Raw genomic sequence first — 24,251 nt, 5'->3', positions numbered from 1 at the left:
GACTGTGCAGCGTTTGATCACCGTAACATCCCCAGTGCACTTGCCTATGTAGCTAGTCTCTGAGCTCACATCTCATCAATATTAGGTGTTTTCATGCTGAGCCTCCAGTTTGATGCCAGCTGCAGAGGCAGATAAAAATGTTAAACAACTGAATGTAAAGGCAGAGATTCTCTGCCCTCCATGAATACACCCTGCCGGCTCCAAGGCGCCGACTACAATCCCTCTCAGGGGAAAGGTCAGCCTTTTCTGATTGAGAATATGAATTCAAGGTAGGGGATTCACAGCCGCTCAAAAAGGAACTGCTGTTGCCTCAGCACCACCCATCATAAATACGTGGCAGAGCAATGGTCATCTTCCCTACCCATAATCCCACATGCAGCTGGAAACGCTCTGCGTTTCCCAGAATGGTTCCAGCTGCGTGAAGGATTACAGGTAGGGTAGACGGCATTACTCTGCTATGTATTAAGCCACTGGCACTGATGAGTGGCCCCAAAGGCTGAAGCAGCCCAATGAGGTGCCAGAGTGGCCAGCAGGACTTTCACAGCCTGCACCGGCAGCCCCCTGATGGCCCCCCAGCGCCCATGACCTGATGGTCCCTTCCAGCCGCCCCCAACCTGACGGCCCCTGCCCTGAGGGGGTCATAGAGGGAGAGGGAGGTGAGTGAGATGGGTCACAGGCTGACGACGTTACCAGTCCACCCCTAGCCATTTGCTTGCAGCAGTAGTACATTTATGCTGGGTGGCCAAGCACAGTGCTTCATCGCTGACTCTTCCCCCGAGAGGGATTGCAGTCAGCGCCTTGGAGCCGGCAGGGCTCATTCATGGAGAGCGGAGAATCTCCGCCTTTACACTCAGGTTTTTTGAATGTATGAAAGGGCCTACCGATGTGGTGATCTTAGCAGGCAGCCTTTCTGGATCTGCTCCATTCCTTGCTTCCTACAGTGGTGCTGAAGTTTCTCTGGCCAAGTTTGACTTGTTTTACCAGTGGAATGAATCCAGGGATTAAGAAAATAGACGTGTGGTTTGAGTATCCAAGGTAGGGGTGCAAGGAGCAGCCTTGTACACTCCAGGAACAGAGGTGGAGACCAGATCCAAGATATTATCTCATGTGGTTGAAAAATTGACATTGTTGGCACATCAGCAGGACTGTTTTTAGGTTGGCGTGATTGAAGTCACCAGCAACAACCATACAACCATCAGGGTGAGTTATCTGGACTTCACAGATGGCCTCGTAAAATTCCCTCTGGCTTCCCTAGCATTTACAGAAGGAGGAATAATCAGAACGGCTGTGAATTCCCTACATTGAATTCATATTCTCAATCAGAAAAGTAATTCATGTGGACGTCAAGATTACTAATTGTGACTGAAATCACTCCCCATCATGGATCATCACTGGTAAATTCAAAGGAAACTAGACATCACTTCAGTCCAAAGGCCCTTTCAGGTGGCCTGAACACCCCAATGTAAAGCCGCATAATCTCCCCACTTGCGGTTAAAGACATACTCACCTGAATGCAGGAGAAGTGCCTCTGAGGCGCCAACACTGACCCTCCTCGGGGAGAGATAATCAGCGGAGCGCCGGGCTCCGCCGAGGCACCTGAATGCAGCAGAAGTGCCTCTGAGGCGCCAACACTGACCCTCCTCGGGGAGAGATAATCAGCGGAGCGCCGGGCTCCGCCGAGGCACCTGAATGTGCAGCCACTGTAAGCAGCTGCCTGGGGCTGGGCTGTTAACTCTATCAGTTGGCAACCCAACTCCCCGCTGCCTGACAGCACCCCCTCCCAACAGACGTCCCTCCGCCCCGCTGCCTGACAGACCCCGCCCCACTGGAGAGGGGAGGTCAGCGGGGAATGTCAGGGCAGGGGCAACCAGTGGGGGGACAGCCGGTGCAGGCTGTCACAGCCCGGCTGGCTGCTCCTGCACCAGGGATGCTCTCTGTGGCATAGCAACGGCCGTCTTCCCTACCCATAATCCCCCACGCAGCTGGAACTGCAGCACCAGTCATCCCACCTCCAGCAGATCCGCAAGGCCCTTTCAGGTGGACCAGGCAAGGTGAAAGTGAGTCCACAAGTTAAGATCAACTCCTGCTGCCGCCCTCAAGGCGAAGGCTCCACCTGAAAGGGTCTCAAGTGTTGTTCTGAGTAGCAGTCATGAGAATGGGCAGGGGTCAAGGGCCAGCATGATTGCATCAACCTGAAGGCCCCAGGATATATCTTCAGAAATGTTGAACCCCAGGAATTTCATGTTCTTAATCCTTGCACTGGTGACCCCCTATGAAGACTGGTTTGTGATCTCCTGATTTCCCCTTCCTGAAATCCACAATCAGTTCCTTAGTTTTGCTAATGTTAAGTGCAAGAATGTTGTGACCACTCAACTAGCTGACCTTTCTACTCCTGTACACTTCCTCATTGCCATCTGTGATTCTGCCAACAACCGTAATTTCATCGGCAAATTTATAGATGGTACTTGAATTGTACTTACCCACAAAGACATGGGTGCAGAGAGAGTAAAGCAGTGGGCTAAGCACTTTGTTGATTGCCAACGAGGACGAGACATTGTTACCCATCCGTACTGACTGCAATCTTCCAATGAGGAAGTCAAAGATCCAGAGGCGGAAAGAGGTGCAGAAGCTCACCAACCAGTACTGAGGGGACGATGGTGTTGAAAGCTGAGTTGTAGTTGATGAAAAGCAGCCTGATGTACATGTTGCCGTTGTCCAGGTGATCCAGGCCTGAGTGGCAAGCCAGTGAGTTTGCATCTGCTGTGAAACATTTATGGCAGTAGTGAAATGCAGAGGGTCCAGGTCTTTACTCAGGTACGAGTTCATTCTGGCCATGACCAACCTTTCAAAGTTTTTCACAACAGTTGATGTGACTGATGTGATGTGAGAGGGCGATAGTACTTGAGACAGCTCACTCTGCTATTTTTGGGCACCAGTATATTTGATGCCCTTTTGAAGCAGGTGGGAAGCTCTGGCTGCAGCACTGAGAAATATCTGTGAACACTCCAGCTAGTTGGTTGGCACAGATTTTCAGTACCATGCCAGGTACACCATCAGGGCCTAATGGCTTGTGAGGGTTCACAATGTTCTGACGTTGGCCTTTGAGACAGATATCACACGGGTCGCCATTTTCTGCAGAGATTCTCATTGGTGCAGGTGAATTCACAACAAGCATAAAAAGTGCTCAGCTCATCACAACCATTTATGACATTAGGTTTTGCCTTGGAGAATGTAATGGCCTTCAAGCTCTGCCAATAGTTGGCAAGTATCTCATTCTATCTCTCGTTTCACAATGAATTACCTCTTTGCTGTTCAGATAGCCCTCCATGAGTCATACCTGGTCTTCCTGCAGAGATCTGGATCGCTGATTTTAAATGCCATCGACCTAGCCCTCAGCAGGTTGTGAATCCTTTGATTCATCCACAGCTTTTATTTGGGGTTCTCCTGGTATGTGCACATGTGCACACACTCAACCCCACAGTTCCCAATGAAGTTGGTGACAGCCGTGGCACATTCATTCAAGTTGGAAGATGAAATATTGAATATAGTTCAGTCCATCGATTCAAAGGCACTCCTCCGCCTCACTCCCAGTCTTCACCAATGATGCTACAATCCTCAGTCTCTTGTACACCAGCAAGAAAAGTAAGAGTAGAGCTTCACTGCACAGCAGTCAGGGGGAAAAGATGTTTGAAGATAACTGGCGAATGGGGCACAAGGGAACTTCCAATCCCACCAGCTGCATGATCCAAAACACACTGCTTTAAACTTATGGAAGTGGATTCCATGGTCAGTTTTGTAAGCAGGTTTTTTTTTTAATGAAACATCTGCACTAGTTTTTTCACTACTGCAATAGTGACTTTTTATACACAGCCACTGCCATCGGCTGCTCCACACCTGCTGCAATCGCATTGCAGCCACGGTACTCGCAACAGCACACCGCGCATGCGGGAGCACCACAAGGGGGTGTTAGTTGAATTGAGTACTAGCAGGGAGCAGACGCCATGCCCTCTCTCCATCTCTCTTTGATTGTGTACAGTAAAGTTGCTTGGTTCACCTCATCTGCCAACTCGTCTAATTATTCAGCACGCAATAATGAACAAATTAAAAAAAGCACAGTAAGGTATTGGATCTCCTGTTAGGGGAACGACACAAGACAGGTGAGAGAAGTGTGTATTGGGAACACTTTGGGTCCACTGATCATAATGCCATTAGTTTCAAGATAATTATGAATTATAATTCTAACTTTGAGGAAATGCTAGAAAGCATAGATTGGGATAGGTTGTTTTCTGGCATTGACGTGTTCGATAAGTGGAAGATCTACAAAAGTGAAATTTTGAGAGTATAGAATTTGTATGTTCCTGTAAGGATTAAAGGCAAAGTTTACAGGCATAAATAACCTTGGCTTTTGAGGGATATTAGGCATAGGTATAACAGGTGTAGCCAATAAGGAGCAAATGAGGCAATAGAGTACAAAAAACTTTTTAAATGTAGACATACAGCATGGTAACAGGCCCTTTTGCTCCTCGAGAATGAGCTGCCCAAGTAAACTCAATTAACCCAGTACATTTTCAACCGTAGGAGGAAACAGGAGTAGCCTGAGGAAACCAAAACAGACATGGAGAGAATGCACAAACTGCTTAAAGACAGCACCGGATTCAAACTGCAGTCGCTGGCGCTGCAACAGAGTTGCACTAACTGCACACCAACCAAGATATGCAGACAAGGAGAAGTAAAATCCAAAGGGCTTCTGCAGATATATTAAGAGCAAAAGGATGGCAAGGGACAAAACTGGACCTCTGCAAGATCAGAGTGGTCAGCTGTGCATGTAGGTAGGAGAGATGTTTTTTTTCCCCCATCAGGATTTCCTCAGGAAACTGGCACAGAGTCCAGGGAAGTAAGGCAAACAAGCAATAAGGTCATGAAACCAATGCAGATTAAAAAGGAGGAAGTGCTTCAGTCTTCAAGCAAATGGAACAAGCAGAATTATGTTTTGGCACAGACTAAAAGGGCCAATGGCTTGTTTTCAGTGCTGAAGTGTTCTATGGTTCTAAATAAAGGTGGATGAATCCCCAGGGCCTGACAAGGTATTCTCTTGGACCTTGAGGGAAGATAGTGCAGAAATTCCAGGGACCCTGCAGATATTATTAAAATGTCCTTAGCCATGGGTGAAGTGCCAGAAGATTGAAGGATAGCTCGTGTTGGCTCCAAAATTAACCCACCATGAAAATTGTAGGCCAGTGAGCTTGACATCAGTAGAAGGTAAGTTATTGAAAGGTGTTCCAACAAATCAAATATACAAGATTTGGGATAGTCAGGCATTTGACAAAATCCCACATGCGAGGTTAGTCAGGAACATTCAATCGCTTGGTGTTTATGGTGAGGCATTAAACTGGATTCAACATTGGTTATATGGGAGAAGCCAGAGAATAGTAGATGATTGCCTCTCTAATTGGAGGCCTGTGATTAGTGGTGTGCCTCAGGGATAGGTGCTGAGGACATTGTTATTTGTCATCTATGTCAATGATCTAGATAATGTAGTAAATTGGATCAGCAAGTTTGCAGACGACACAAAGATTGAAGTTGTTATGGACAGCAAGGAGGGACCACTACTGCATTCCATAAAGCTTGCAGAGGGATCTGGACAGCTAGAAAAATGGGCTACAAAATGGCCGATGGAATTTTTTTTTTTTTTCACACCATAAATCACATTAGCCATGATATACACTTTTTCTTTTTCACACATATACAGTGACTTTTTCTCCCCCCCCTTTCCTCCCAAACCACCCCCCCACCCCCCCCCCCCTCATCCATTTTAGGTATACAATCTAGGTTGCATTAAGCCAGTCAGACAATGTTGTCATTCAACAAAATTACACCAGAAATTCTACTGAGTCCATTCTTTTCTTTCCTTTTCCTTCCATCAACTTAGGTAATGTTTGTCCCCGGTAGGTTTTCGCTATTGTATTTAATGTAAGGCTCCTATACTTGTTCGAATATTTCAATATTATTTTTTAACCTATATGTTATTTTTTCTAATGGAATACATTTATTCATTTAAATTTAGTAGTTTCTTCCTTTTAATTTGGTTATGTATTCCATTAATATTTAAAGACATATAGTTCAGCGTAGCCCTTTTATATTTTGTTTATCTTCTCTTTCCGTTTTTCCATCATTACCTTTCCTCCTTTTCCATTTCTGTTTTCTTATTTTCAACTCTTTATAAGACAACATTCCTACAACATCCAACATTTTCCTTATTCTCCTATTTATATCTTCTTTATCCCCAATCTCCCCTTCCCCTCCTGAGTTGTCCTTTATCCCTTGTCGGACAACCACATCTCCCCTCTCCATTTGGATTTGCGAATCCACTCGCAAGCGTCAACTGATTTTGCAGTGACCGCTATTTCCCCCCACCCCGCCTCCCCCAGAAAAGATTTCACTTTTCATATGTCACAAAGGTCACTCTTTTAATTCCCTCCTTATTCTCTCTATTCCATTACCTTCCCTTATTAATTCTTGTCTATACTATCTATATTTTCCTCTAAGTACAGATACATTCATGTATGCTCATTGTCTCTATTCACTCTTATACCTCTTTACCCGCATACATATCAATCGTGATCATTTTTACTCTCATTACCCGTCTTCATCCCTCAGTCTATTTTTGTCTTTACCCACATACATATCAATCGTGATCATTTTAACTCTCATTACCCGTCTTCCTCCCTCAGTCTATTTTTGTAATTGTTCTGCAAATTTTCGTGCTTCTTCTGGATCAGAGAATAGTCTGTTTTGTTGTCCTGGAATAAATATTTTCAATACCGCTGGATGCTTTAGTATAAATTTATACCCTTTCTTCCATAAAATCGCCTTTGCTGTATTGAACTCTTTTCTCTTCTTTAGGAGTTCAAAACTTATATCTGGATAAATGAAGATTTTTTGCCCTTTATACTCCAGTGGTTTGTTGCCCTCTCTTACTTTTTCCATTGTCTTCTCCAGTACCTTTTCTCTTGTAGTATATCTTAGGAATTTTACTACAATAGATCTTGGTTTTTGTTGTGGTTGTGGTTTAGAGGCCAATACTCTATGTGCCCTTTCTATTTCCATTTCTTGCTGTAGTTCTGGACATCCTAGGGTCTTAGGGATCTACTCTTTTATAAACTCCCTCATATTCTTGCCTTCTTCATCTTCCTTAAGGCCCACTATCTTTATGTTATTTCTTCTGTTATGGTTTTCCATTGTATCTATTTTTTGAGCTAGTAGTTCTTGTGTCTCTATCGCTTTTTTATTAGATTCCTCCAATTTCTTTTTTAAGTCTTCTACCTCCATTTCTGCTGCTACTGCCCGCTCTTCCATCTTGTCCATTTTCTTTCCCATTTCTGTTAAGGTCATCTCCATTTTATTTATTTTCTCTTCTGTGTTGTTTATTCTTTTTCTTAAATCCTTAAATTCCTGTGTTTGCCATTCTTTAAATGACTCCATGTATCCTTTAATAAGAGCAAGTATATCCTTTACCGTGCCTTTCTTTTCTTCTTCTATTTCACTGTACTCTTCCTCTTCCTCTTCTTCTTCCTCTGGGTTGACCATCTGTTGTTTCTTTGGTGCCCTTTCCTCCTCTTCTTTCTTGTTTCTATTGTCTTCTGTGGTCTCTTCTTGCTGCAGGTGTTCTGCAGCTGTCGTTGCCGGCTGTGGAGATCGACTCCCCAGCTGGTCCCCCCTCCCGTCGGTGTGTTTTTTTACATTCCTCGCGCATGCGCGGTTGCGCACTTTTACTCGGCTCTGCGAGCCATTTTTGTAGTCCATTATTTACCGACCTGAGGGAGCGGGTTTCTCTCTCCGCAGTGGGCCTCTTCGGACAGGTAAGGCCTTCACCTTTTTCCTCCTTTGTCTTCTCTTCCTCTCTTCTTACCGTTGCTTTCGATTTTTCTTTTTTTGTAGCCATCTTCTTTCCACCTTTATACTCACTTTTCTGTAACTTTTATTTCTGTGCCTTTGTGTTTTCTTTTGTTTTTCCCGACTTTTCTGGAGAGGGCTGGAGTTCACCGTCCGGCCACTACTCCATCACGTGACTCCTCCTAGCCGATGGAATTTAATGCAACACCTAACAGTTGTCTGCATTTTGGAAGAACAAACTAAGGTAGGACATGCATGGTAAATGGTCGGGCACTGAGGATTGCAGTAGAACAGAGGGATCTGGGAATACAGAGACATAATTTCCTGTAAGTGACTCACAGGGAGATAGGGTCATAATGAGAGCTTTCAGTATATTGACCTTTATAAATCAAAGTATTGAGAATAAGAGTTGGAATGATACAATAAAGACGTCGGCGAGGCCAAATTTGGAATATTGTGTAAAGTTTTGTTCACCTGACTACAGCAAAAATATCACTATGAATGAAAGAGTGAAAAGATTTACAAGGATGTTGACAGGTCTTGAGGAACTGAGGTACAAGCAAAGATTAAACGCGTTAAGACTTTATTCCCTGGAGCATAGAAGAATGAAGGAAGATTTGATAAAAATATACAAAATTATGAGGGAAAAGATAGAGTGTATACAAGTAGGCTTTTTCCACTGAGATTAGGTGAGCTACAACCAGAGGATATGGGTGAAAGGGGAGAAGTTTAGGGGGGGAACATTAGAAGGAATTTCTTCACACAGAGTGATGGGTGTGTGGAACAAGCTGCCAGCTGAAGTGGTGAACATTGGCTTAATGTTAGCATTCGAGAAAAATTTGAACAGGTACATGGATGGGAGGGGTATGGAGGGAAATGGAATGGGTGCGGGTTGGTGGGACAGGGCAGAATAATAGTTCAGCACAGAATAGAAGGCCCAATTGTTCTATGCTAACAAGCCCTTGAACCCATATCACACAAATACACCAATTAACCTACAAACCCCATATGGTTTTTAAGGGTGGGAGGAAACCAGCACTCCAAGAGAAAACCCACACAGATATGAAGAGAATGTACAAACTTCTTACAGACAGCGCCAGATTTGAACCTGGGTTGCTGGCGCTGCAATGGCATGGCACTAATCACCATGCTAACTATTCATCCTTTAATATTTATATTTTTTTCTCACTAATTGTGTTAATTTGATTTGTACTTATTTCTTGTTAATGCTTCTTACAAACCTGTGTGGCTGCGGCAAACAAGAATTTCTTTGCACCTGAATAATACTTTCACATCTGACAACAAACTCTCATGTCATTGTTGGAAGTCTGCAGATGCTGGGGTCGAGTGCTGGAGAAACTCACATCCAGAGGAAGTAAAAAGTAGGATGAAGGGCCTAAGCCAAAACATTGGTTACCCTTTACTTTTCATCACATTGTGTCATCTCAAATTAAGTATATACTTGAAGGGAAATAATTGCAGCTTTTGGTAAAATGAAAGGGAATGATCACTGGAATAGTTTTAGTCACAGTCCCTTGAACCTAATGACCACCAAATCACAATTATAAAGGCATCAAACCAAAATTAACAGTGAAAAGGAGGAGCATCCCATAGCCACTGTTCTCAGAGGATAGCCAGTGCCCTCTATAATGTTTGGGACAAAGATACTTTTTTCCTTTATTTGCGTCTGTGCTCCACAGGTTTAAATTTGTCATCAAATAATTCACTTGTGATTCAAGTGCTCATTCCAGCTTTTACTCAAGGCATTTGTATACATTTTAGTTTGACGACGTAAAAATTATTGCACTTTTTATACATAGTCCCCTCATTTCAGGGCATATTTAGGACATAGCAATGGTATGCATATTAAATTAGTCACGTTTAGTACTTGTTGCATATTCCTTGCATGCAATAACTGCTTTAAGTCTGTGATTCATAGTATTTTCACTGGTAATGCTCTGCCATTACCTGCAGCCATCTTCAGCTCCTGCTTGTTTCAGGGGCTTGTCCCCTTTAGTTTTCTCTTCAGTATATGGAAGGTATGCTCAATTGGATTTAGATGGGGTGACTGAATTGGCCATTCAAGAATTTCCCAGGTTTTAGTTTTTAAAAAATTCCTTTGTTGCTTAAGCAGTAGTTTGGGATCAGTCTTGTTATAGGACAGCAGTCCAATGAGTTTGGAGAGATTTTCTCCATTTTGTGTAGATAATGTTTCTATAAACCTCATTCATTTTGCTCCTGCCAACAGCAGTTACATACATGCCCAGGCCACAACTCTCCCACCATTATGTTTCATAGATGCGGTGGTATGCTTTATGCGTCCACACTTTGCTCTTGCCATCTCTCTGATATAGGTTAATCTTCGTTTCATCTGTCCACAAGACCTTTTTCCAGAATTCTGCAGGCTCTTTTAAATACTTCTTAGCAAACTGTAATCTGGCCATCCCATTTCTGTGGCTAACTAGTGGTTTGCATCTTGCAACGTAACCTCTATTTCCGTTCATGAAGTCTTCGGTAGACAGTAGTCATTGATGCATCTACACCTGCCTCCTGAAGAGTGTTTCTGATCTATCAGACAGGTGTTTGGGAATTTTTCTTCTGCATGATGAGAATTCTTCCGTCATCAGCAGTGGAGGGATTCCTTGATCAACCGGTCCCTTTGTGATTACTGAGCTCAATTTTATTCTCAAGGATGTTCCAAACAGTTGATTTTGGCAATCCTAAAATTTGGGCGATGTGTCTTACTTTTCTATTCTTGTTTTTCAGCCTCATAATGACTTCTTTGACTTCCATTGGCACAACTCTGGTCTTCTTGTTAAAAAATGGCAACTGCAGACTCCAAGGTCATCAAAAGGTTAGAAGCAAGCCTAGCTCTCTTATACCTACACCAATGAAGCAACTAAACATAGCTGAATAACCACAAACACCGGTGAAGCCAAATGTCCCAAACATTGAGGGGACTATGTATAAAAAGTACAGTATTTTCTACATGGCCAAACCAAAACGTACACAAATACCCTTGAATAAAATCTTAAATGAGTACTTTGCTTAATTACAAATTTAAAACTGTTGAGCACAGAGGCAAATAAAGAAAAAAGTGTCTTTGTCCCAAACATTCTGGAGGGCATATTTTAACACGAGAGCTTGAGCCATGCAAATTTCTGGAAGATACTTCAGTATTAATTTTGCATGGTTCTCAAAGCACAAGACTCAGAACCAGTAGCATGCAGCCAAAAGTCAGCGCAACATATGGCCAATAGCTATACTGTGTGGTGCCAATCAAAGGAGTGGTGCAGCAAAGTGGGCTCGAGGTCATGGATTAGCAGATGGTGACGGGACAGAATGTTCTATCCTGCTTCTAATGTTCTCTCATAGTTTCCAGGATCAGTGGAGGCAGCTGTAAACCACCAATTGGTGAGTATTATCAGTAATAATTCAGATTCAGGGTCTCCGGAATATGCACCAAGCTTTAGGCAACTGGAGTCAGTCCATACCTTGATGTTTCATCCTCACCACACATGATGACCCAAGTCTTAGATGATTCCTATCAGAACTGAACACAAGAAACTTTTCACTGACAGGTGCCCCAAAATTTTACCTGAAGTAATGAACTCCAGGGTCTTTCAGTGGGTAGGTGCAAGAAAACTTGAGTTGTGCTGTGCTCCCTTGGAAAGAGTTTGCTGGAACAGTATTGTGGGAACTTTACAATGTTTCTAAGTAACAGTTCACATTAGTCTGGGCAGTTGGGATACAGACACCATATTACAGAAGAGAACAACAGTCCAACTATCAACACCAGCCTTCCATTTACTCCCTTGACAATGACCAAATTCAATGCTTACCTTGTAACATAGGGTGGCTAGGTTAGAGGGTGACTCCTCCCTGACCGCTCTGATTTCAGCTGCTGGCACTAAGGTAAACACATCCTGGATGGATGTGGCTGTGTCAGCCCAAAACTGATCCCAGAATGCATCATCGGTGGCCTCCACTGGCTGGAAAGCACAAGCAGCATGGGTTAGAGGCAAAGCAAATCACACAGGTCATTCCATTCAACCTTTATATACACATCATAACTTCCACTTCTAGGCATTCAATGTGATAAACAAGGCATTATACAGGAGCATTATCAAACAAGAGAAAATGGTGCAAAGACAAATCACCAAAGGGCTTGGTTTTGGTGGAAGAAAATAAAGAGGTAAAGGGAAAATAGTTTTGGAAAGAATCAGAAAGTTTGGGACCTTGACAGTTAAAGACCAGGATGTTCACAGTAAGGACAATTAAGTATTATGATACTCAAATCTAGAAGAGGGACGAGGCAGATATTGTAAAGAATTGCAAGGATAGAAAACCTGATTGGAAAGGAGAGGGGCACAGAAGACAAAACGACTAGATTCAGTGTGTAATAAATAAATGACACATTTTTCTTGTTTATTTTCCTTTGTGTGAAGATATTGTTTTATGGTTTTATTGTATATGTTGAATACAAATGGGTTTTGGGGGGCGTAGGTAGAGGGGAGGGAGGGAAAGGGAGAAAAGGCCACTGAATAAATTTATTGAGAAATATTTGTACATATTTTGGTTGACCTATTCACAGTGTGAAAAGTAAAAAAACATTTTAAAACAGGAACAGATCAGGTCTTTGAGTGCAGCCATGTTGAGAGAAAGTGTGGAAGTTCAAGAGGCAATGGTGGGTTCAGGAAGGCTTTTGTCTTCCTCATGACACAAAGAGAGCAGTGGGAATGGCAGTCAGAGCAGTTAGATGCTCTTCTTGGAGGATATGGGAAATCTGGGACAGCTCCCATGTTTCAGAGTCTACTCCTGAGAGGTGCACCTGATTGCAGTTCAGAAAATGGAGCCAGAGATGGTTTTCATGGACTCCTGATGATAGATAGGAATTACAGGGTGGCAGTTACACCAAGGACATAGGAGAAAAGTAATCGGACAACCTTCAAGAGAGGAAAAAGGAATAAGCCCAAGGTACCCCTGTGGCTGTTCCCCTCAATAAGATGTATGTAACTTTGGATACTGTTGGGGTGGACCACCTACAAGTGAAAAGCTGCAGTAGTCAGGTCTCTGGCACAGAGTGTGGCTCAGAAGAATAGAGAGGAGGAAAGCAATAGTGATTGGCACGGGTGGGGAGCGGGGGAACGGAGGTCACTAGTTAGAGAATAAACAGGAAATTCTGTTGGCAGGATCGTTACTCTCGAATGGTATGTTATCTTCCAGATCCCAAGGTCAGAGCAATCTCTGATTGAGGGTAAAGATAGATGTGGTAGTACACATTGCTTCCGATGACTCAGTGCCAGAGTCCTGACTGTGTCCTGACTTCAAGGGCTTGTTCCTGGTAGGTTGTCTCCCTTAACTAAACAGTATAAGGCTTGTTCAGGGGAATGCCCACAGGGGTTCCCAGCACTGACTGCCTGTTCCCCTTCCCTCTCCCACTCGATCAGCCTCCTGAATGATCTGGAGTTTATCCATCTCCAGTTCCAAAACATGGTTTGTAGGGATCTGCAGTTGGATCCACTTCTCCGATCTTATAATCTTTGTGTTTAACTTTTTTGTGTTCTGCTCTTTTCTCTTTTCTAACGTTTGCTTTGGTCTCTAGATTGCTTCCCCGTCTTTCTGCATTAATTCCTATCCCCAACAGCACCTTGACACAATCCCCTGGGGCACTGATCCTGGATCTGCCCAGATGTAGACCTTCCGGTCTGTGCTGGTCACCCCTCCTTCAGAACTGGTTCAATGTCCCAGGAATCTAAACCCTCCCTCCTTCACCACTGCTTAATCTATTCATCTGATCCATCCTGCTATTCCTACTCTGACCAGCACACACACGGCACCAGTAGTCATTCTGAGATTTCTGACTTGAGATCCTACTTTATTTCCTGCCTCTCTGAATTCAGTTTGTAAGAACTTATCCCGCTTTTTACTGGTATCGATGACACTTACATGCACAATGACAACTGGATGTTCACCCTTGCCTTTCAGAATGTACTGCACTCACTCTGAGCCATTCCTGTCCCTGGCACCTGCAAGGCACACACAGCTCCTGTCCATTACCCCCCCCCCCCACCACCCGCCCACCACCATGGAATTCCCAACCACTGTAGCTCTGCCAGTTTTTTTCCCACTAATAAATACTAAAATCCTGAGCCCTTCTTCAAGGTATCCCCAAAATGCAGGTAGGCACTTCAATAAAAAGGCTGGGTGAGGAAGGAAGAAAAAAACTTCTATAATCCCTTCCGGCCACTGCTCTGCCTGTTGGCCTATCTTTCCTTCGGCTCTGAACTTGCAGAGTGACTTACTCACTAAACGTGCTGTCCACAACATAGGGTCACGGATGCTCCAAAGTGAATCCAATGTGGCGTGTCATGTGGTCTGTCAGGAGCTGCAGCTGGACACACTTCCTTCACAGGTAGTCTCCAGGGATGCTGGCAGCCTTCCCAGAGTTCCCACATTGTGCAAGAGAATCACAACACAGGCCTGTGCTGTGGCCTTGATCCCACACCAGGATTTAATAATAACTAATTCCAGTAGCTTGAGTATTTACTGCAAACATCCTATATTACCAATTCACTATAAATCAGCTGAAGCTGATAACACTTTAATTGAGTTGGCAAAGCAGTTGACATTAGCAGGCTAAATAAACATCTATTTCCAGGACACTCCCATCCATGGGAAGGGCACTGCAAATAATCTATTATCGCCATTTCAAGAAAACAAGTGAATCATTCAATTCCTTGCCAAGTACTTGTTCTCTTTGTTAGATGGGTGTCATCTTAGATGCACAATGACAAGATTCACTTAAACCAATGTCAGTAACCAAGGGGAGAGAGCAGCAAGGATCAGATCCACAACCTTTGTGCTCAAGGGATAGTTCGCTTCAGAATCATCACCATCTTACATTGAATTATCAGCCATTAATGAAGAAATTACAAGACGACTTAGAACATTGGAAAGATTTACCACGAACACTGATAGGAAGGGTAAATTGCATTAAAATGAATATCTTCCAAAGGATACAATACCTATTTCAATCGTTACCAATTCACTTAACAGAGAAATTCTTCAAGGAGCTAAAGAGAATAATAAGGAAATTCTTATGGAAAGGGGGGAAACAGAGGATAGCGCTAGATAAATTAACAGAATGGTACAAACAAGGGGACTTACAGCTACCAAACTTTAAGAATTATTATAGAGCAGCACAATTAAGATCCCTATCAGATTTTTATCAAACAAAGGAAAAACCAGATTGGACCAGATTAGAGCTAGATAAAATAGGGGAGAAGGTACCTGAACATATACTATATAAGTGGGATGAAAAGCTGGTGCAACATGGGAATTCACCAGTACTGCACCATCTGCTCAACATTTGGAAGAAGATTCACGTAGAAAGGAAAAAAAAACAAATGATCAACTATGAAAATTAATATTGACGCAAAATCAACGAATCCCCTTCACAATAGATAACCTTTCTTTTAGAGAATGGGAGAGAAAAGGGATCAAAAGAATAGAACATTGCTTTTCGGGAAATAAATTATTATCTTTTGAACAGATGAAGTACAAATATGGTATAACTCACGGTACAATGTTTGCATACCACCAACTGAAAACCTACTTGAAGGACAAATTGGGAAGCAGGCTGAGGTTACCAGAAGGAAGCAATTTTGAATATGTGATTACAGACAAATGATAATTAAAAGATTTATAACAAACATGTACATCAAACTGTAAGAGAAAGAGAACGATGAAATAAGATGTAAACCCAAACAAAAATGGGAACAAGATCTAAACATAAAGATAAAAAAATGAAACATGGGAAAAGCTATGCTCCGGAACTATGAGAAATACAATAAACACGAGGTTACGCATGATACAATATAATTGGTTACACAGGCTATACACCACGGCGTCAAAAGTTAAATAAATGGGACCCAACAATATCAGACAGATGTAAGAAGGAAACGGGAACAACAGTACATACAATTTGGGCATGTGAGAAAGTAGAAAAGTTTTGGGAAGATCTAAATCAGGTATTAAATAAAATCACAAAAAGCAACATACCAAAAAATCCAGAGATCTTTCTTCTAAGTAATATAAGAAGTAAAGAACTTGGACTCGATTTGGATGGAGCACAAAAAAGATTTATTATGATAGCCTTAGCTGTAGCAAAAAAATGTATTATGTCAACCTGGAAATTAGAAGATAGCCTGAGAATACAGCAATGGTACATAGAAATGAATAAATGTATTCCATTGGAAAAAATTACATATAATTTAAGAAATAACATCACAGTATTCGAACAAATTTAGGAACCGTACATGGAACACAACAGAGAGGTTCTACTACGGACCTCCACCACCTAAAATGACAGAAGAAGATGAAATGAACTGACCCAGTATGTAAAAGTAGATGACACAAATTTCTTGTTTATTTTCATTGTGTGATGACATTGTTTAATGGGTTTAATGTTTCATATATGTTGAACGTTGAATGGGTGGGGAGGGGGGGGTGAAGGAGGGAGGGAAGGGAGGGGGGGAAAGGGGAGAAAATGACACTGTGTATATACAAGAGGGAAATGTTTGTGTGTATTTTGGTCAGTATGGTTCATAGTGTGAAAAATTTTTAAAAATTTAAAAAAAAAACCAAAATGCCTTTCAACTGCCCTAATCCCAAAGCACTTTCAGTACATGATGGTTTGTGGATCAGAATTTATTATCATGAACATATGTCCTTTTACCAAAAATGTCAATCCCATGTTAACTGAATGACCCTCTTTCAAATGAAGATTGAATGTTGGGCACTAAGCAATTCAAAACTGAAATGTTGCCAAGTGATGCCATTCTTCAGACCCCTCTATTCCTCATCCATCAAATACTTCCAAGGACCCAGCTCCCATCTCCCACTGTGGCAGAACATTCTAGGGATTCACCACCTTCTGCCAGAAGATATTTTTACACCTCTGAAGTTTAAACGACCAGCCCATCTTCTTGTAGTTATGCCCCGCTTGTCAAGACTCTCCCACATATGAAAACATCCCAACATCTACCTTGTCAAGTCTCTTTAGGATATTACAGGTTTGAATAAGATCATCCTCCTTTGTTCTACACTCCAAGGAACATAGACCTACACTTAAGTTTTTTTATTGTCACATCTACCAAAATGGAGGGATCTTCACTTTAAATAATTATAAAAACGTTTACTGTCCTTTTTTATATTTTGTGCTAATCTTTTCTCATAGTCTACCTTCCCTCTCTTTATTGTTTGCTTTGTGGTTTTGTTGTTTCTTAAAGTTTTTCCAATCTTCCAGTTTCCCACTGCTCTTGGTGACTTTGTACGCATGAGCTTTTAGTCTGACGTCTTTCTCTATTTCTTGTTATCCAAGCCTGGTTGCCCCACCCTTACTGTCCTTGCTTTTAACTGGAATATACTTTTGTTGAGCACTATGAAAAATCCCTTTGAAAGTTTTCCACTGTTCCTCAACCGTCCTTCCATAGAGCCTGTGTTCCCAGTCCTCCCTCATCCCCTTGTACTTTCCCTGGTTTTCCACAGAACTATTGTACCCTCCATTTGCATGAGAAACTTAGTTATGCTGTGATCACTCTTTCCAAGAGGATCCCTAACTACAAGATCGTTAACTTTGCCCATCTCATTGCACAGGACCAGATCCAAGATAGCATGTTCCCTTGAAGAATCAGTAACATGGTGTTGAAGAAAGCCATCGCGTATGTATTCTATGTAGTCCTCCTCAAGGTTGCTTCGACCAACCCAACCAGTTTATGTGCTTGTTAAAGTTCCCCAAGATAACTGCTGTTCCATCCTTATATGCCTGATATTTCATGGTTTATTGCCTGTTGCTATTGTAATGTTAGTATTAGGTGGCCTGTAGACACAAGTGATTTTTTTTCCCCTTTATTATTTTTAATCTCTACCCAGATGAAATCAAAATTTTGCTCCTTTGATCTGGCATCAACTCTCACTATTGCTCTTCCTTACTCCCTCCTTCCTTACTCTCCTTCCGTATTACCATTTTTTATAGGTAAAGGGGTAAGAAATGTGTGCAGCAGTTCACACAAGGCCTCACTGACACCCTGTACAACTGTAAAAATACCTCCCCTTTTTTAAACCCAAACCTTCTGCAATGAAGAACTACTAAGTGTTCGAGATCCCCCTAAACTTTGTTTCTGTCCAGTCTCTTACCTCACTTTTCCATATTAAACTCCATTTGTCAGTCTTTTGCCCACCCATCGAATGTATTTCTGTCGTGCTGCATTATCACGGCAACCTGTCCTAATGTGCCCTTCTAATTGTTTTTGTATCACTGGCAAACTTGGAAACATTAAGACACTGTTCCTCCAGGTCATTTAAGTAACCAGTGAACAATTGCAGGCCAAGAACTTATCCCAAAAGTTTTTCACTCGTCACCTCCTTCCAGTCTGAAAAAGGAACTGTTTATTCCAACTCTGTTTACGATAAGATAGCCAGCTTTCGATCCAAACAAACTTGTTGGAATTCTTTGAAGAAATAACCAGAAAGGACAGATAAATAAGGGTCAGTAGATGTGATTTACTTTGATTTTCTAAAGGTCTTTGACAAGGTGCTGCATACGAGGCTGCTAAGCAGGATGAAAGCCCAAGGTAAATACTAGCATGCATGGAAGATTGGATGACCTGTAGACATGTTTTGACATGTATGCACTGTGTACAGATTTTTTTTGCACAACTAAAATGTGGCAATCCTGCCTCAGCTGCAAAAAAACCTTAGGGTTGTATGTGATGTCGTGTATGTTCTCTGACAATAAATCTGAAATCTGACCAGCAGATGGCAGAGAGTGGGACTAACGGGCCTTTTGTTGGTTGGCTGTACGTAGCAGGTGGCGTTCCACAGGGCTCAGTGCTGGGACTGCTTCTTTCCACGTCATAGGTCAATGATTTGGGTGATGGATTAGATAGCTTCGAGGCCAAGTTTGCAGACGTCAGAAAGATCAGAGGAAAGGCAGGTAGTGATCTGCAGAAGGACAGGTTAGACAAGGAAATGGCAGATGGAGAACAGTGTAGAGAAGTGTGTGATCATGCTGGAAGGACAAAGGCATAGACCATTTTCTAAACGGGCAACGAGTTCAGAAATCATAAGTGGGGACTGCCACTGCATAACCCTGGGGTAGAGTATTGGTGGGGACAGATTGGTCGCTGTTTAACATTGGGGTACAGTACTGGTGGGGATGGGTCTGTCACTGTAACACAGGTACATTGGTGGTGGAGACAGGTCTGTCACTAGCTCTGGAGTACAGTATTGTTGTAAGAGGTGTGCCACTGTGAAACACTGGGGTAGAATATTGATGGGGATGGGTCTGTCGCTGTATAACACTGGGATACAGTAATAGTGGGGACAGGTCTGTCACTGTAACACAGGTACAAGTACTGGTGGGGACGTCTGTGGCTGTGAAATGCTGGGGACAGTACTGGTGGGAATGGGTCTGCCACAGACATACGGGAGTAGAGAATTGTTGGAGACAGGTCTGTCACTGTGTAACTCAGGGGTAGAGTATTGGTGAAGATGGGTCTGTTGATGCATCAATGTGGCAGCTTTTGGAAATCTAAATACACATCTTTAAGTTCTCCTTCCACCAACTTTCCCTATTATATCCTCAAAGAACCTAACAGGGAGCAAATATCTTAAACATGATTTATCTTTCATAAAACAAATGGATTAATTATTTAAATTTGTTTACCCAAAAGGTGAGCTGTTCCCTCAGATTTTGACTCCATTATCTTGCCAATAACACCTGTTAAACTAACTGACCTATAGTTGCCAGTTTTCTGCCTTTCTGCTTTTTACAAGGGAGTTTCTCTTCTGATCCCCTCCCAGAGTTTAGCAAATTAAGTAAAGTCAACATCCGCAGCTACATTAAACATGTCATCCATGACTGGTGCATTTTTAGTCTGGAGTTTCTCCAACCTATATCTCTTGCAACTCACATTTTTGTAATTTCTACCATGTTCTTTGAAATTATTTAATCTAATATCTTGGTTTTTATTAGTTACGTCTTCTATAGATGCAAAACATTCATTCAACTCATTGGCTATTTCTTCATTTCCTGGTATTAATTCAGCTGATACATTTCCCAGAGATCCCAAATTTACCCTGGCTGCATCCTTCTTGTTTTTATCAAGTTCAAGTTTATTTCTCATCCAATTGTATCAGTACAACACTTTCTCCTATCCATGGTACAAGAGTGCAAACACATATATATATATATATATATATATATATACACACAGAACCCTCTTTTCAATCTTCTTCAGCATGATGCTGAAACAAGCCATGAAAGACCTCAACAATGAAGACGCTGTTTACATCCGCACGGTACTGCACGGATGGCAGTTTCTTCAATCTGAAGCACCTGCAAGCTCACACCAAGACACAAGAGCAACTTGTCTGTGAACTACTCTTTGCAGACGACGCCGCTTTAGTTGCCCATTCAGAGCCAGCTCTTCAGCGCTTGACGTCCTCTTTTGCGGAAACTGCCAAAATGTTTGGCCTGGAAGTCAGCCTGAAGAAAACTGAGGTCCTCCATCAGCCAGCTCCCCACCATGACTACCAGCCCCCCCACATCTCCATCGGGCACACAAAACTCAAAGCGGTCAACCAGTTTACCTATCTCGGCTGCACCATTTCATCGGATGCAAGGATCGACAACGAGATAGACAACAGACTCGCCAAGGCAAATAGCACCTTTGGAAGACTACACAAAAGAGTCTGGAAAAACAACCAACTGAAAAACCTCACAAAGATTAGCGTATACAGAGCCATTGTCATACCCACACTCCTGTTCGGCTCCGAATCATGGGTCCTTTACCGGCATCACCTACGGCTCCTAGAACGCTTCCACCAGCGTTGTCTCCGCTCCATCCTCAACATTCATTGGAGCGACTTCATCTCCAACATCGAAGTACTCGAGATGGCAGAGGCCGACAGCATCGAATCCACGCTGTTGAAGATCCAACTGCGCTGGGTAGATCACGTCTCCAGAATGGAGGACCATCGCCTTCACAAGATCGTGTTATATGGCGAGCTCTCCACTGGCCACCGAGACAGAGGTGCACCAAAGAAGAGGTACAAGGACTGCCTAAAGAAATCTCTTGGTGCCTGCCACATTGACCACCGCCAGTGGGCTGATATTGCCTCAAACCGTGCATCTTGGCGCCTCACAGTTTGGCGGGCAGCAACCTCCTTTAAAGAAGACCGCAGAGCCCACCTCACTGACAAAAGAAAAAGGAGGAAAAACCCAACACCCAACCCCAACCAACCAATTTTCCCTTGCAACCGCTGCAACCGTGTCTGCCTGTCCCGCATCGGACTTGTCAGCCACAAACGAGTCTGCAGCTGATGTGGACATTACCCCTCCATAAATCTTCGTCTGCAAAGCCAAGCCAAAGAAGAAAGCTATACATACATTAAAATAAATATTATAAATTAATAGGTTCAACAGTTATTCAGCAGTCCCACTGCCTGTGGGAAGAAGCTGGTGGTTCAGGCTCTAATATTTCTCTATCACTTCCCCAACAGAAGTAGCTGGAAGATGGTGATAGAAGTCCTTTGGTATATCAAAGTTTTCTCTCACTCCTATAGGTTTTTTAAATGTCAGGATCCTAAGACTTACCCTATCCACTGATGCTTGCCACATTTTAGCTGTCCCTACCAGCACTGTACCCCACTAGTACTATACACATTATATAATGACAGATCTTCCCCACCAGAATCATACCCCAATGTGATATTGACAGATCTGTCCCCACCAGAATTGGGAGTGGGACGGGAGCGGGTAGGAAGGGGGGCGGAGACGAAGGTGGACGGGCATGGGGGATGTGGGACGGGGGATGTGGGATGGGGAGATGTGGGACAGGGATGGAGGGGGAGTGGAGGGGCATGGGGGAATATGGGACGGGGATGGAGGGGCATGGGGGGATGTGGGACGGGGGGGGATGTGGGACGGGGTGGAGGGGGGGGGGATGTGGGACGGGGACTGGTCAGGACTCCGCGGGGCGCTGCCAGCCGGCCGGAGCGGTGGGCATGAGCTGAAGGTGGTGCCGGCTGCGGGAGACAGTCGGCCCCGACAAGCGCTCAGCGCCGGCCTCCCGCTGCATCGCAGGCATGACGGGGCCGGGTGCCCGGTTACCTGTGTCCGTGTGGTGAGCTGGATCACCGCCTTTCGGAAATGCAGCTTCGAGTCGGCGCTGCCCATCCTTCCGTCAGCACCAGGGCCCGGACAACACTGACGGACGAAACCGGGACCCGCCCACAGCCGACTGATGGACAGCACCCGGGCCCGCCCACAACTGTCGGAGACCGCGCCCGTCAGTCAGTCAGCTGTGGGCGGGTCCGCGTGCTGTCCGTCAATCAGTTGGGCGGCCGGCTATTGGCGGAAATATGGGTGTTCCCCAGACCCCGCCCACAAATGACCCCGCCCACCCTTGCTTCACCTGCCACGCTCACCATCCACCACCCCGGCCCCGCCCCCTCCTAATCCGTCCATCTGGTCACACGTGATCTCCAGTCAGTGACCTCCTTTCTGTCCGCAACCCCAGCGACATTCCAGTGGCCAACCATTTCAATGTCGGGTCACCATCCCAGGCCACGTCTGTCCATGGCCTTTTGCACTATCCCACCCTGACCGCCTGCAGACTGGATGAACACCACCATCTGGGCACCCTCCAGCTAGATGGCATTAACATCGACTCCTCTACTTTCTGCTAAACTTTCCCCCCTCCCCCTTTCCTGTCTTTCCAGTCTCCCCTCCCTTCCCCTTTACCCACTCCTCCCTTTCAGTGCAGCAGTCCCCTCCATCCCCCTATCATCCACCTATCATCTTGTGCCCCAACTTCCCCCCTACCCTTTTTGCATGGACACCTGCCAGCATTCTCTCATAACCTGGATGAAGGGCTTGAGCCCTGAAACATCAGTTCTGTATCTTTACCTTTGCTACATAAAGGACAATGTTTGACCTACTGAGCTTCTCCTGCATTTGGTGTTTTAAATTCTGTGTTTTTTTAATTTTCGTGATTTACATCTTCCTGAAATATCCGGGTTGGTTCTGCTCAGTGCTGTTATCAGGTTGGAAAGGTATAACACATTCTGAGAGACCAGGATGAAAGCAGGATGGATCAGCATGCCTGAGTTGAGCTTGGACATTCTGTGTGGTGGGGAAGATGGAGTGCAGAGTGCAGCGAACCGAATGCTGAGAGCAGCACAATTCATGTGGTGTGCATGTCCCACAGTGAGGCTGTTTACAAAGACCTGGTCCTAAACCTCACACCCTGTTGGATCCAAAGCAAATTGTGAAATTGCATCCAGTGATAGCTATCCGTGATAGCTTGGGAGAGGACACCCTGGAGGAGATGTGCAAATGCTGGTGTCTGGCGTCAGCAACATAGAGGTCAATTCGCTAGACTGCAATCATACCCCTCCTCATCTGAAGGTGTGATGGTGAGGCTGGAGTGAGTGGAGAGCGGTGTGTTCAAGAGGCGGTGTGTTAGAGTGGCCAGGTGGAATATTAACATATCATCAAATGTTCCTTCTTGTATGACCAGAGCATCACCCTCCACACATGTTATACTCAGGGCAGCTGCAGTGGAGTGGGAGATTGTTTCATTGTGCCCTCTCACTCTGTCCATTGCAACAGCAAGGACCTCTCAAGTGCCCAATCATTATAATTCCATTGCTTTAGATGCGATAGAACGGTGGGGGGGGGGGGGGGGGGGCGCGGTGCAAATGAAAAAGGAAGGAGTGGCATTGCTCATAAGCGAAAATATCACAGCTGTGCTCAGGCAAGACAGACCAGAGGGCGTCATCTACTGAGGCTGTATGGGTGGAGTTGATGAACGGGAAAGCTATGACCACATTCATTGGGTTGTATTATAGAGGTGCTGACAAGGGTGCACGACTCAGTGGGGTGGGGGTGAGGGAACTGCCCTCCAAAATCTGGACAAAACAATGGGGAAAATTTAGGCAAAGCAAGAAATAAAATTGAGCAGAGAAAGCAAAAGGATAAATAATTAATTGCTGGTTAATAGTCAACCAAAATTCTTGATAAACAACTTTCTTAAATTTGTCCCCATTGGGGGGAGTCACGTGATGGAGTAGTGGCCGGTCAGGGAATTCCAGCCCTCTCCGGAAAAGTTGAAAAAAACACACAAAATACAAAGGTACAAGAATAAAAATTAAAACAAAGTAAAAGTAAAGGTGAGAAGAAAATGGCAGCAAAGAGAGAAAAGTCGAAAGCAACGGGAAGAAGAGAAGAAAGAACGTAGGAAGAAGAAGGTGAAGGCCTTATCTGTCTGAGGAGGCCCGCCGTGGAG

General features: G+C 43.9%; 1 protein-coding gene across 1 annotated transcript in view; it reads right to left on the bottom strand.

Moving 5' to 3' along the window:
• The window catches only part of LOC138756893 (protein HID1-like), a 57,804-nt gene extending 35,532 nt beyond the window's left edge, over nt 1–22,272 (bottom strand). Inside the window, exons 1-2 of the mRNA XM_069923285.1 lie at nt 22,073–22,272; nt 11,736–11,885 (exon numbers count right to left, since the gene is read on the bottom strand). Of these exons, the coding sequence (XP_069779386.1) occupies nt 11,736–11,885; nt 22,073–22,138 (216 nt within the window). The 5' untranslated portion in view covers nt 22,139–22,272. The remainder of the gene's footprint in view (nt 1–11,735; nt 11,886–22,072) is intronic.
• Between the last annotated feature and the right edge of the window lie 1,979 nt (nt 22,273–24,251).

The sequence above is a fragment of the Narcine bancroftii genome, chromosome 3 (assembly GCF_036971445.1).
Source record: "Narcine bancroftii isolate sNarBan1 chromosome 3, sNarBan1.hap1, whole genome shotgun sequence".
In the NCBI taxonomy this organism is placed as follows: Eukaryota; Metazoa; Chordata; class Chondrichthyes; order Torpediniformes; family Narcinidae; genus Narcine; species Narcine bancroftii.
Note: the sequence above shows the minus strand (reverse complement) of the source record. Positions and strands in the feature narration are given on the sequence as shown.